At 43.0% G+C, this 14,809-nt stretch overlaps 1 protein-coding gene across 8 annotated transcripts in view; it reads right to left on the bottom strand.

Moving 5' to 3' along the window:
- Positions 1 to 14,809, bottom strand: part of LOC120445421 (venom metalloproteinase 3) — a 45,328-nt gene that overhangs the window by 19,439 nt on the left and 11,080 nt on the right. For all 8 annotated transcript variants that reach the window (XM_039625845.1, XM_039625843.1, XM_039625842.1 and 5 more), the window contains exons 3-4: positions 13,210 to 13,653; positions 6,279 to 6,374 (exon numbers count right to left, since the gene is read on the bottom strand). In XM_039625845.1, the coding sequence (XP_039481779.1) occupies positions 6,279 to 6,374; positions 13,210 to 13,653 (540 nt within the window). The remainder of the gene's footprint in view (positions 1 to 6,278; positions 6,375 to 13,209; positions 13,654 to 14,809) is intronic.

The following is a 14,809-nucleotide window of genomic DNA, read 5'->3' on the forward strand; positions in this document are numbered from 1 at the left end:
ACAATGAGAACAAGAACGGATACTAATGCCTCGCTAGTTCAGCCGAGAGATACCCGCCGTGTTAACAGTTTGTTTACATAAAGCAGCTCGTTAAAAATATTCCGAACCCACCTTCGGGCGGCCCACTCAGCCATGGATTCTGTATCTGTGTTCTGTATCTCTGTATCTGTATCTGTGCGTTGTATCTGTATCTGTATATGCGCCCCGGCTGGTCAATGAATATTTATACTTACAAGTATAAAAGAATACAAATCGACCACCGCCCATGGCTGCAGTCCGGTGGCCAATAGCTCAAGAACCTGGCCCACACAGCGGTTCTCGGGTTCTGCCCCACCAGCAATCGCGGCAATCAAAATTAATTTGCTCACAAAATGTATCTGCCACTAGAACGCACTTTGCCGTGACTTTTTTTGGTTGCCCGCCAGCTTTTTTTGGTATAATTTGTTGTGATGTTGTGATGTTTGGTGCGTTGGTGCAGCACCAGCAGCAGCAGCAGCAAGTTCAATGCGAACTGGGCTTTAGAATGGGGGAAAGGGGCTATGTCTTTCAAGTTGCCGCGCCATCGACTGCGGCCAGATGGAAAAGCATTTGGCCAAGTGGGCAGGCAGCCAGGCAGGCGCATGAACCAGGCCTAATGAAGTTCGAGTTGCATGTCAAAGTCAAGTGGAGTCGACATCGACATCACAATCGGGTTTGAGTGACTGCAGGTTATCCTTGCACTTAGAAGTGTCTCAGAAGTGAAGGCCTCTCAAGGTTGACGGACTGGGTGTGTGACCACCACTCAGCTGCCAAAGAATCAATCTGGTCCAGCAATCTTATCTAGATTGAAGTGATTTTTGCCACCTAAAAGAGGCAATTTCTCACTTGATTCTTATCCCATTTAAATACCAATCAAATCTTTCTATTAATCGCATATAGATTTCCGAATATTATGTGTCTTGATTAATGGAAGTCCCCTTTCGTTTGCCATCGATTAATCCGCTTAATTGAAATTGGATCCGCCGGCAGACAGCAGAGCCTCAAATTGAATCCCCATCAGCGGGCAACTATCAAATTTAACTGTCTTAAGCGTGAAAATATCAGGCTCGTGCTCAACTCCCCTTCCCAAAAAATAGTAATAGTGTTTGTGGAGTATGCCTTGGCGTAACCGATATGACCGTTTATTAATATGCAATATGCGGCCAAAGTCTTGGAACGGCACCCGCCAGAAATGTTGTTATCATCTGGTGGCTTGCCACATCGCGTCGCACCAATTAAAAAACATTTTTCACAAGGAAATTGCAGCCACAGCCCACCAAAGCCACAAAAAGGAGGAAAAAAATGTGCATTTCGATTAAATAATATGAGCAACAGGGTGTAATTGAAAAACGGTTACTTGGCGGCATTTAATCCTTTGTATTCGGGCCGTGCGTGGCAATCATGGCACTGCGATCGTGATGGATAGCGGTGGCTTTCATTCGTGTCACGCTGCCATCTCTTGTTCCAGATGTATAGTTTCCAGATCCAAAGATCTGCATATGAGCTGCTAGGCAAAGTTGGCTTTTGGCTTATGAATATTGGTAACACGCTCGTTGTTATGTCGACTCGAGTTAGTTTCACTCTAGTTTTCCTTACGGACAAGTCGAGTTCCTTGCGGCTATCGGGTAACCGAAATCGAAAAACGAAAGACTTAGGCAACAAACTCGTCAGTTGGGGGTTGTGTCGTCCGCATAAAGCGATTTACTATACGATATATGCATGTATATATGGCCAGGGTGGGGTATCTATGCCAATTTGCAAAACTATTTTGCATTAATTTCGCTCCAAACCGAAACTCATTGCACAATGACCACAGCCGGATCAAGTGGCTTGAAAGTTTCGGCTTTAATCAGCCAAAACCCGATGCCAATATAGACATCAAATCGTATAACATTTGTAAATGTCGCCGGCGCATTGATTGCACTTCTCCCGCCTGAATGTCAAGCCGTGTTTGCCCCATAAATTGTGCAATTTAACACTTGACGATGATGCGACTGCTGCTGCGACTGCAGCGGCTGCAAATGCAAATCAAATCGGCGGTCAGCCAGTTATTCAGATATAGAATTTCCAGCCAAGAAGAGCAACTATCGAATAGACGCGTTTATGCATACAGTGAACTCTTTGTAAATATCAAGGCTAGCAATTAGTTGGGAAGGTGAGAAGACTTTGGCTGCCAAGAAGAAGGGGCTCTCTTGAGACGAATAAAAACTTGTTTGGCACTTTGGACATGAGTGTTGCTTAATGATGACGCCGCGATTGCCGTCTAATAGAGTTGGCCAAAATGCTGAAAGCCGTGTCCAAATGTCGCCTCTGCTACCTAATAATTCTCCAAGTTGTTTTCATTGTTGTTGGCCCACCGTTTACAGAACTCAGTTTGCTTAAATGGCAATATTGATATTTCCAGTGGCACCAAATGCCAAATGAAAAAAGGGCAAACCGCATTAAAGGTGTGACTGATAAAGTTCAGCAATGGCAATAAAAGGAAGAAGATCGAAAATAATGCATAAATAATAATGTCTATTAATAAGCAACGATTTAAATGTTATAAACATACTAGGGATTCAAATACATTGCAGGCACAACATATGTTCTTAGACAAAAGACTTAAGGCACGAACATCATTTCACTGCGGAATGTGTTACATAAACCCCTCATACAAATCCCCCCATAATAGTTTAAACTTCGCTGAGTTACCTGAAGATACTTTTACCTGCCTGTGCACCTTACCCAAAGGTTTTTGAAAGCCCATTAATAGAGAGATGCATATCACGAGTGCTGCATAATTGCTCTTACGTAAGCCACTCTCTCATTATGAAAGGTGGCTGAAATGCATTTCGTGGATTTGTTTTCAGTTTCAGGGCCAAACTTTTCAGAGCAGCGGGCAATAGTAATTAGCAGTCGAAGCGCCGACACAAGATGCATACATCACCTGCAGCCAATTCATCAGGGACCGCACGCATCGTCTTTTTTGGATTTGACTGACGTTGGCCGCAATTAGCATTAATCAAGCTGCCTTGCCGCACCCCTCCCGCAAGAAATACTCGTACCTTATTTGTTCAAGTGCATACACAAATGACCGTAAACACTACGGGCCAAGAAGAGTAACACAGAGTTATTATTACAATTTGTTCGAATTGTCTGGTTCCCTTGAGCTCGTTTCGTTTTGATAAATTTCCAGAGGGAGGGGATGGGGGGGCAATGTAATTGGCCAAAACAATTAGCCGTCTCCAAAATGAATGTCATCAATTTTTGGAACTATTCGCAAGCCAAAGAAACATAACTCAGACACTGAGCGTAATTGGCCGTGAAATTAATATTCGCATGTAAGAGTTGCTCTGTGTGAAATTACGAGTCAATGTCAACATTGATTGGGTCAAATTGGATACATTACCACCGCTGGCAGTGGGTGGCTCAAAAATAATGGACACCGCACTCAACTCGATGTTCAAGTCCAGGTCGGCTAAGGGCATACGAGGCGACCTTCAACCTCCGACATGTACATATTGAATCGTATTCGATTTTCGGTTTTTTGTTTTTTGTTTTTTGTTTCCCACACGGACAGATGATAAATAACTTGGTCTATGGAATGCATCATTTTCAAGTATAGCAGCGGATGGTGGGAATAGTTGGATCGAAGCTCGTGAAGAATCTATAAGCGCCAAGCTGACTAATGAAGCTTATTTAATAAAAATCATTGGGCCAAACACAACAAAAGCTCGGGTATTTGATCAAATGGTGCGTGTAAATCCACTCTTAAATAAGCTGTAATTAAATTAAATCGCCGACAAAGACAATGTGGGTTTGAAATTTCCTTTGAAAACGTTTTGCAATGGGCCAAAAGCAGTTCGTGTCTTAAGTCTTTCGTACAGTGGACAGACTGGACAAGTGCTGAAAATAAGTTAACAATTTTATCCGGGAATCAAAGTGGTAGATTTCTTTGGAAATCTGTTTAAGTATTTCTTCAGGAGTCCAATTCAAGCTTATGCCTACGGACCTATTCTTTTCCAAAATCCACTGATTACAGCACTGATTCACCCCACTGTAGGCAAATATTTTGAATGCTTCTTTCAGGTTTTGCCAGAGACTACAATTACCTAAAGTAAGACGCACATTTATATGGTCGACAACTCCTTCGGTGGCGCTAATTAAGTGGCCATAGAAGGTGCTGGCGTTGGAGGAGGTGGTGCCGGCTTCTCAGCTTGTCGGCATGAACAATGATCCGATCAATCGGGCCAGCAGAAGTCTTACGCAACTATCGCCGACTCAGCCATCTTCGACTTCTGGTTAATTACAAGTCGGCAGCGGCATCTCGATGGCGAGAAGTTTGAGAGCCCGTCCGTTTAAGGTCAAAACCGAAGCCGGAAGCCCCACTGGATTTGGTCAGCACAGCTGCGTCCCAGTGCTTTCGGCTTTGGCTTTGGTATTGGTATTGGTTTTCATGTTGGATTTGGCCAATTGCGAAACTTTTCGCCGGCTTTGCGCCTCCAAATGTCAGGCAGCAAACATTTTTCATGCTCACATGTGAGCTGACTCTTTTCTACATATTATTTATGAATTTTTCTGTTTGTCGGCCGGTGCAGCGGCGCACTTGGCCATAACAAGTCGGTCAAGTCGGACCGGCCAGACATTGCTGTTTGACCTTTTATTGGCTGTCAGTAATTATTATCAGAAATACACATTTATTCCTAGCCAACTTTTTGTTTAACAAATTAAACCCAAGCAGACGTCAGCGCAGCTCAAGAAATTGCCAAAATAAAGGCCCCTGAATAAAACAGAGAGGCAAAGTTGAGGCCCCACAACTTTTGGCTATGAAGCTTGTTTATTGACCTTATTGTCTGCCAATATTTGCTGGCCATTTCAGATTCCGCCGCTCATTTGTTGTCCGATCGGCCAGTTGATTATTAATTTGCTTGAATTGTGACATTTGCTTGTGCAATTCACCATGCAGCCCAAGCTGAAAAGGTTTCTGTTCTTTGGCTTCACTTCTTTTTCCCACCAAACCAGCCTGGTCTCAATTTCCACCCGCCATGAAGTGAAGTGAAAAAGAAAAGAGCCCACACACAAGCACACAATGGCCGGTAATTAGGCAGACTTCCTCCATGCCGAAACTTGTTCCTGCTTATTGGACTCCATTTCCGCTCGGACAATGTTAATTGCCAATTGTCTTTAAATTGAACGTCATCGGAATATATCTGATGCTGGTTAAATGGCAAAGGCTTTAATAAATTGGGTATTAAATAAAGCATAAACAGAAATGACACAATGTACCAAGTATTATGGCAGCCTTGATAATTGGCGGTGAGGAAATACTATAATACTTGCCATTTTTATGGATTAATGAATGAAAAGTAAGCAGAACTCAGTAGCTAAGAATATTCTGTTCATTGTCGGCGGCTGAAGGTTGAGCTGACCATTTACCAAGGCCGCAAGCTATCTATGCTGATTCCTAACCATATCGAAACCCCTAAACGATCGTATTTGTTCTAACAACATGAACATTTATGGTCTAATGCAATTTATCTCGGCATTATCGCCCATACGCCATCACAGTTTTCACTCCTGTCAAATTGGTCCAAGGTGCTCGCAGTCAACAAAGGAGTACGACCCACTGATGGGGTATACAGGGTATGCAGTCGATGAATATGAGAGCTGACAAAGGATATCAAACTGCTGATTGATGGCTTAGAACAGCTGGATAATTATAGGAATTACCCAAAGTTCTTGAGTTACTTTTTTAGAAATTCGACAGAGTTAATTGGGTATCCATCGGTCGACCCTGGATTTTCCTACACCTTTTTTACGTCGGCCATTTACATTTACAGCTGCCCATTTGGCTCGAACACTTTTGCGGCGATAAATTAATGCTTAATCAGCAGAAATTGTCTAAATCCGCAAATTATCCGCCATCGTTCTGAATATCCGATCAACGGGCGTTTAATTGTAATGCCCGCCACACAGACACACAGGCACTGAAACTGAAATTGCCAAGTCGACAGCCGGCAGTTAACATGGCCAAGTCCAAAACTGACCATAACAATGGCCGTTTGTCATAACAACAAGAAAATCTATCGAACAAGTACACAAACCGATTCGGAATCGGAATAAAAAAGTCCAAGCGAACAACGCCAAGAACAACCGTTAATGGCGAGCGCTAATTGAAATTCTTGTGGCACGTCCATTGATTGCAGTGCAAGTGCAGCAGAACGACCTTGCGACCAGCGGTGGGTGGGGGCGGACCTGTTCACATTTGCACCACTTACCATTATCAGGTCGCCGGTTTCCATGTGGCGCCGCATCAAGATCGCGGCCATGTTCTTCTCATCCTGGAAAACCTCGCCCACATCGTTGCTGTTGTGCTGCAAAAAAGAAACAGACATAAAGTTTAGTACATAAAGTTTAGTTTATAGTCAGTTACTCATGTGAAGCAAAATCATAATCATAAAACTGTTAGCCTATTGTACCAAGTAAGCTTAACAATAATCTTTTACCTATATAAATGATGTTTGGATTCGGTGTACAATTACAAGCAATGTAATAGATTGATGTCAATAGTTAAGAGTGCCATGCAAAGTGAGCAAATATATATACTAGCAAATCTAAATACAGCCATTCAAATCATAACACACGTTTTAATAAATGCTAGACAGCACAGCGGTGATAAAATATAATTTGTATAAAAATGCAATTAAATAAGCATTTTACATATTTTTACGGGTCCAAATTCCGCACATTCCGCGAAATATAAAGCAAATACATGGTACACAGCCGCAGCTGGCCATTACTGAAATTTAAGGCAATTTTCGTTTTGTTTTTCCCCGTGGCATAACAAATGTACACCGCAGCTGAGTTGACCGAGACAAAACGCGTGGTTAGTGGGTAAATTTAATTAAATGCAGCTTTGGCTTGGTCACAAGAAGGTGCCAGAGGTAGGAGGACTTGGCCACTTAGTCAGGAGCTGGAGCTGGAGGAGCATGGGGCAGTGGAGGCTGTAGCGGTAAACCGAGCTTTGATTTATGCTCGTGGCTGGCAAATGTGACGCCTCAGCATGCACGTCACTCATACGCCGTGTGTGCCGCGGCAGACTTTAGACTGACCATGAAAATGGCGCTGCTGGCACGGCTTAAAGCCTAAGCTTCTGACATTTGGCCAACTGCTCTAGATTTAGATTTTTTTTTTGTCCACAGTCCAAGCTGTTTTTCAATCCTGTGACATAGACATTCGATTCGCATTTTCTTGCGTTGGCTATTCAAGGCGAGAGGCGAGCAAATACCCCGGGGATATTAGCCGCGAATTAGCATAAATTTAAGCTTCAACGGCTTATCTTCAGCCCCGCTTTGGTCAAACTAATTAAATTAATTGCCCCTGCGTAGCCTAGCCATTCAATTCAGTTCGTTTCCATTCAATTGGATTGGGTTCTGTAATAAATATCGAAATAAATGTAATCTGACACTTGACATCGGCCGCAGCATTTGGCATTGGACCGCGTCCGAGGCTCAAAAACTTGTCGTGCCGGCACTCTATCAAATTACAGGCATAAATCATAACTGCCCCCGTCCGAATATCGGAATCTACAGTTACTAATCGCAGTACGCCCGACTGGAGCTATAAATGGCATTACGTATACGTACTCGTATGCATCAAAGTGAGTCAAGTGCCAAAATCTGGGTGAGAACTGATTCGGAGCCATTGGCCTTTTGCTTGATGGGAGCTGTCAGCCAGATGATAATCTAGACTTGAATGATGCATGAAGCCTCATTAAATTTATTCAATTGGTCTTCAGGGAATCAAACCAATCCAAACCAATGATTTACATCAGTTTATATTCTGATACTTCATTTATTGTTATTAAATCTATTGGTTGATTTCCATTTATGCCATGTTATTGCTTATATTTAATATCCTTTTATAGGAAACATCTGTGTTAGCCACTTTACCAACCTAGAACACCCTTTACAGCAATTCGGCAGCGCCTGGTAATTACTTATCGCTTTGATCGAATTACCGAGCTGTCCAGAATGGGGCGTGGTTTTGGCCAAGTGGTTTAAGTTGGTTAGGTTTGTTAAGTTTGTTAAGTGACCGCCAAGCGTGTGGACACGCAGCAACAACGACACACTCAAATTTTTCATGTGCAGCAGGCATTTATGGCTTAATTCGTTGTTGCTGTCGCTGTCGCCGGCTGGTTGTTGTTGTTGTAGCGTGTTGTACCGCTGTTGTGCCGTTGTTGTATTCGCTAGTTGGACACGACGACCTTGTGGAAAAATAAGTTCAAAGCAACAAGTGGCAAGTGGCGACCCCCACGCCACCACACGTATTTCGGCTGCCATGAATCCGAGCTGGAGTCCGAATTCGAATCTGAATCTGAATCCGAGTGCGAGTCCGAGTCCGAAGCCAAATCCGATTCCAAATCCAAGTCTTAGCCCGATTCAGAGTGTCGAGTTGTCAACGCTTGGAGCCTGGCCAAGTGTTTTGGCCATATAGTATTTATGAACTGTCAATTGGCCACTTATTCTGCTGCTCCGTTTGCTCTTGACTCCACTTTTGACTTTGCATGGACATGGACCCATTCTCAATTTGACTTATTTGTTCTCTCCCTCGGCTGCACTTTTAATTAGTTGACTTGCAAATTGTAAATTGTTCGCTGTCGCGCATTTTTTCATCGACTTTTCCACTTCGATTCCACTTCCATTGAACCCAGCCATATGTACATATCTATATACATATATTTTTTATTTATGGCGCCGTAAATTTTTTAATTACAAATGGCTACAAGACATTATGCAGATCTCTTTGCGGAGATTAGGCTCTGACCGGAATGTCTTTTTTGTTTGGCTGCAGCTTTTGTCTTACGTAAGCGGTGAATTTCTCGATTGCCCCAAGGGTTTTGCTTTGATTTTGGTCTATAATTTTATTGCTCACTTAGGCGCAAACATTTTGCCATGAATGCTTTTTGCTTGACCAGAGAAAGGTTGGAGAAAGGTGAGCCTTTTTCTTCACTGTTTTTTAAGCTGTTTGAGCTACAGAATTTTTTAAATGACCAAATAGAGAAGGAAGAGCCTTTATACCCAATCATTATTAAAGAATCGGTAAAATTTGGTGTGGAAAGCCCTTTCATTAAAGCCAAGCCCCTTAAGTGCTACACTTCAGCACTCTGCCACCTAGATAAGCAAAAACGAAAGTAAAAGCCCCCAGACTCAACAACTTCCTGGCTGAAACTTTTTGGCCCATTTTCGTTGGCTCTTTCTTTGGCAATTTTGTTATGCAAATTAAGCCGAAATGTTGAGAGAAGAAAGACACAAATGACCCGGAGCGGCGAACTTGGCAAAGTGAAAATTAGCCTCTGAACTCCATTCGATTTTTTTTTATTTTCTTTTTTTTTTTTTGTGGGCCGAAGCGAGAAGAAGGTTCGGGCATTAGTCGCAGGCCCTTAACCCGAGCGAAAAGAGACGATAATTTGCCATTGTTCGAACTGCTGGGTAAACGAAAGTTAAACTTTCAAACGGAAAAAGAGTTTATAGCAGATCCCACACAATCTTTCAGTTTTGTGCGCGCCATGGGTCCACGAGCCATTTAGCCAAGTTAACCGACAATTAACGCATTAGACGCCGTGTGGGCGTCGCTTTTGTTGGTTTATTTTATTTGCCCGTTGATTTGTTTGGCGTCGTTACGCATACGCCGCATTGGCCGCATTCGAGCTGCGCATAATAATAACTCCGGATTTAGCCATGCGTGTGTGTGTGTGTCGGCTGATTTGCTTTGGCAGTTAGCTTGTTTATTACGCACCATTATGCATTGTATGTGAGTCAAGTCGCACTGGACTTGTTGTTGGCACTTTGGCTTTGATTCCAAGACAATGCCAAGGCTGTACCTCCATTATAAGTTTATTATTCGACCAATTATGTGACCCATTGAGCTATAGGAGGAACTGCGATTGGGATCGCACGGACAGCACGGATGCCAGTGGATCGATCCAACCTAATCACTGCTAAAAGGGAGCATTTGGGCCAACTTGTAGCTGGCTACAAAGAGGCAAGCCGCGCGGCGTTAACAATAGCTGCAACATGAGCATAACAACAACCACAGAAACTGTCAGGCCGTGGCAGCAACTTGGCGGCATTATGCAACCGATTGCAGCCGCAAAAAAAGGAAAAGACGCGGGAGAGCAAGCGAAATGCAGGCGAAACTGCTTTCTAAGCCACAACGTTTTCCTGCTACCCCTCGTGTTTTTTTTTGTATCTTGCATCGCCCGCACATTTGAAAAATAGCTGCAAATCGCGAGAGAGAGTGGGACACAGTGAGCTAATTTCGAATTCATTCAGCTGCCAAATCGCCAGCTCATTAATCATTCTCTCCTCAGCCGCCGCCAACGAGTTGGAATCGTTTTGCAATGACAAGATACAATTTTGCGTCTTGTGAAACGAGTGCAGCGGCGGCAAGTGGCATGCAGCAAATGCTATTACAATTTCATTACTGCACTTGCACACTCTATTTTTTAATTATGCACTTCGAGTTAGCACCCATCAAAAATGCATTTTGAAAACTTAATTAGCGTGCTTTCAGTTTTTCATCGGCTAGCAGCTGCATATCGAAAGTGGCTGGGGGGTGGAATCACTAATGCCCGCCAATGCCCACGTTCGTTGCCTAAGTCTTTCGTTTGCGGCTCCGTTTTATGGTAATTGTGGAGCCTCAGAGTCCCGAACGGGCAGGTGGCCCCGTGGATTGTTCTCCTCGCCACAGTCATGATCCCCGATCAGTTGCTCATAAGCTGATTGCTATAAGAGTACCTTCTGTTTTGTTACTCAAACGAATAGGGAAGTTGAGCCGAATCAATTTTGCACTTTTTATTTAATTGATTTAGTCACTGTGAAATTGAAAAGCGGTTTTCGATAAAGGTGAGCTCATAACTGGAGCTGCATTTATAGGGCTTTTGGTTGGAGTTCATTAATTTAAACTGAATATTCAAACAATTGCTATGTATATTTTCAGTTTTCCCACCTTTTTGCCCACACAAATCATCGTGGCCCACAACTTCTGGTACAACAGTACCATTTACTTGATTTAACGCTCCCCTTTTCGAGCGTTTCCATTTTTTCAGAGACCTGTGCGACTTTTGTTTTCATTTCGCCTGATTTCTGGTATTTTGCGGCTGCACTGACCTTTGAGTGCGGCCTATCGCCTTCATCGATTGAATGCGGCAGTGGGAGTGCCGAGCAACGCCTTGTATTTGCTATATTTGCCTTTTAATTCCTTGGCATGCCAGTGTATTAAACAACAACTATTGGAGTATCTGGGTGGAAAAGGCACGAAACAAGGCTTCCACCTTCCACGGCGAGGCGGTGAAATTTCCACCCGGCCATTTTCCCCGGCCATTAAAGCCTTTGTCCACGTAAAAACGAAAAAAAGAAAAAAAACGAAACGGGGTCAGTTCTTCGGACCAAATATCAATGGAAAATTATTTTTCGGTACTTTTGCGGTTGCCAAACAATAAGGCACAAAAAAGATACAGAATGTCAGAAATTAGAATAAATGTTTTTTCCATGCCATTTTATGTTTCCTTCGACTGCTGCTGTTGGAAGGTCTCTGACAAAGTGCCGCCATTACCAAAAAAAAAAATTGGAAAAAAAATAAAGAAAAAAGAATAAAAATCCGACATAGAAAACATTGAAATGTTGTAGTTATGTGGTCTATATCTTGAGGCCATTTGTTTGTGGCATGAGATCAAAAAACAGAAAACGTAAATAATTGCCAAGTCACCAGATTCAAGGGGGAAAATGCCTTTGCATGGCTTGCTTAATCTCGCAAAAATTGCCCAAAAACACAGCGGCAGCAGCTTATTCCATTTTTCCCATTTTTAATTAAAAGTGACGACAAAATCCCCTAAGAAATGTAGGAAAAGTCAAACGAATCTTTCCGCATTTCGCAGTGCCAGGCTTTAAGCAGAAATTATCACACATAAATCACAGAAAAAGGCAACAACAAGAAACAGAAACTCCGCAGTTGGCAAAGTCCAAAGACATAAGAGTTCGAGTCGCCGGGTTCATTTCTTTTTCGGCTGTCGCCTGACATGACATTTCACTTTCATTTCCGAAGTGTGGTGTCTTGCATTCAAAATTATGCCGTGTTCAGAAACCACCCACCCCGCAGACCTTACACCATCCGCCGAGTACAAGACTCGTAATTTAAAGTGCGATCAATTGATTGTACTTCGCAGGCCAGAAACACGCCCACCACATGAATAATGGGTAAATGGGAAAATTGAATTATATACACAAACAAGCCATGAAAAGAAAGTGAACTTTATCAGTAATTACAAAAAGTCACGTTCGCGGCTCAACGCGACTTACTGAATTTCGTTAGGAACTTGTGGGTGGACATAGTAAATATTAATACCGATTGTTATTATTTCGAACCCAACACGAATTACCCAGCGTCATGGCAAGCAAAAAAAAAAGGTTTAAGCCTTTAAGCCTGCTGCATATTCCAGTCAATCTGTTAATCAGATTTCCACCTGTCCTTGACTTTAAGCATGATTTTCGTGATTATTTTTCTTGCTCACCGTAACAAGCAAAGATAACAAAGAAGCGTAATTAAATGCGAGCTCAAAAGTGTATACGTAAATAAAAGAAAATCTCTTTATCACGTGCCCAATTAACTCTGGTTAGATACGTATAAAAGCAAAGGCAGTACAGATAATTAAACGCCTGAAAAAATAGCAATGCGAAGTGTTGTAAGATAAAAGCAAGCCAAACCAAACAAAACAATTTATAAAAGCCCGATAAAAGCTGAAACAAAATATGTGCCTACCTCAAGCGGAAGTATGGCGAATCAACAAATCAGAAAACGTACAAAGGCAAAACGCAACAAAAAGCGTAGTAGTAATTTTTTACGTTATGATGTAAGCAATGAAAGTGCAGTAAGAGAAAGACTTATAAGGAAAACACTTACAACAAAAAGCCAATTTAGGGCAGGGAAATATATGACACTAATAGGAGGGCCAATCAACTGCGAAACGATATTGTAATATCAACTAAATTGGGCATGATGACGAGTTACGTTATTTTAATAAAAAGGAAAAATATGTTCATTTAATAGGACACATTATGAATAAAGCAGAAAATCCTACCTCATATTCCCTTTTGGTGAAATCTCTAGATAATCTTCTTTAGCTGAATAGTAACAAAATTGAGGACTCACCTGCTGGTGGACGATCTCCTGGAGGTCAAGGCCGTGGGTGGCGTTGGGCTCGCTGCCCACGGTCCACATGCGCAGCTGGTGGGGCGCGCCCTTGAAGAGTCCTTGGGTGGCGCGGAGGGAGAGGTTCAGGTGCTGGCCGAAGGCGCTGAAGGACACGTTGTGCGACTTGATGGCACTCACCTCCGGGGCGAACAGGTGGTTGCCGCCCGAGGCCATTGCCTCATGCTTCAGTTCGCTGTAGTAGGCGTTCTTGCTGAGATCCTTTTTCACGTGGTGGGGCGGCAGGGCGGCGTTGACCTTTGGCCCCTCGCCGATGCTGCGCCGCCGGCGATTGTGGTTATTCTCGTGGTGGTGGAGCTGCACGAGCTCATAGTGGGGCACTGCGTCGTGGGTGTCCACGTGGAAGACTGACTGCAGCTGGTCTGGCGTCATTTGTTTGTGCAACTGGAAAACGAGAGGCAGAAAACGAATTCAGGTTAGTTGCTCTGGGCAATGACAACCAATTGTAGCAATTGTCAGATGGAAATGGGATAGGGGATAATTGAAAAATTATCAATAACTCAATGCAATAATCGAGTGTTTGTTTGCCAAGCCTCGTTGGTGGCGCTCTCTCTTGGTTCGTGTTTGCATTGGACCCTCAAGAGCTATCTGGAGATTATCGACTAAGCCAGAGCCAAAGTCAAATTTGAATCCGAATCCGTATCCGAATCGGCTGGGTTTTGAGTATCTTCGCCAACTGGGTCAGGGTCAATGTGGCGTTTGGCGTTTGATAGATTTATTTATTGTGAGCAGACACACATGTATTTAAGTATTTCCGAATCAAACGAGGCGAATCGAACAAGAAGCAAAGAAATAAATATCGGATAGCAATCTTATCCGACTTGCGTGTAAACTTTTTCTTTATAAGCACATTGTGTGCTGGCCATAATTGCGAATTTCAATTAAAATCAAATTAATTTCTTATTGATATTAATGGGCTTTTAATCTGCGACTGTGGTCAGAGCTAATTCAATCCCCTCTATTCAGTTTGTTTAGCCCCCGAAGAATGGTGCGGAATTTCCAATGCGAGTTTATTTCTGTAAATGAAGTAGTTAAAATTCATTCATAAGCTACTTTGAGTGCCCAAAGTGCCAGTCAGCGTGCCATTCTAACTGACATTCTACATGACTCAATGTTTTTTGATTTTTTCGTACATCCAATGCATTTCCGTTTTATTTATCTGCCAGATCTGCATCTCACTTGCAATCCAATCAGCAGCGGCCACAAAAACAAGATCTGTTACAGGGTCAAAGCTGGAGTAGAATTTCCTTAAATAACGGCTAAGACGCAAGAGCAAAAACAAAAGACTCAGGCAACGAACTTGCTGGCTTGCTGGCCGGTTAGCGGCCTGCAATTTAGGCAAATTTCTTGCATTTATTTTGCCCAAAATGGCCTAAAGTGAGTCAGAAATGGACTTACTGCAAATGACGACAGCGCCGCACAAGAAACCGCCGAAAAGAAGCAGAAATCGCAAAAGCAGACCAAGACGAAGGCGAACAAGATGGCCAGTCGTCTTGGCCAAAGTACCAGAATCACTTTTACAGTTACGATCGCCGCTGAG

The sequence above is a fragment of the Drosophila santomea genome, chromosome 2R (genome assembly GCF_016746245.2).
Source record: "Drosophila santomea strain STO CAGO 1482 chromosome 2R, Prin_Dsan_1.1, whole genome shotgun sequence".
NCBI lineage: Eukaryota > Metazoa > Arthropoda > Insecta > Diptera > Drosophilidae > Drosophila > Drosophila santomea.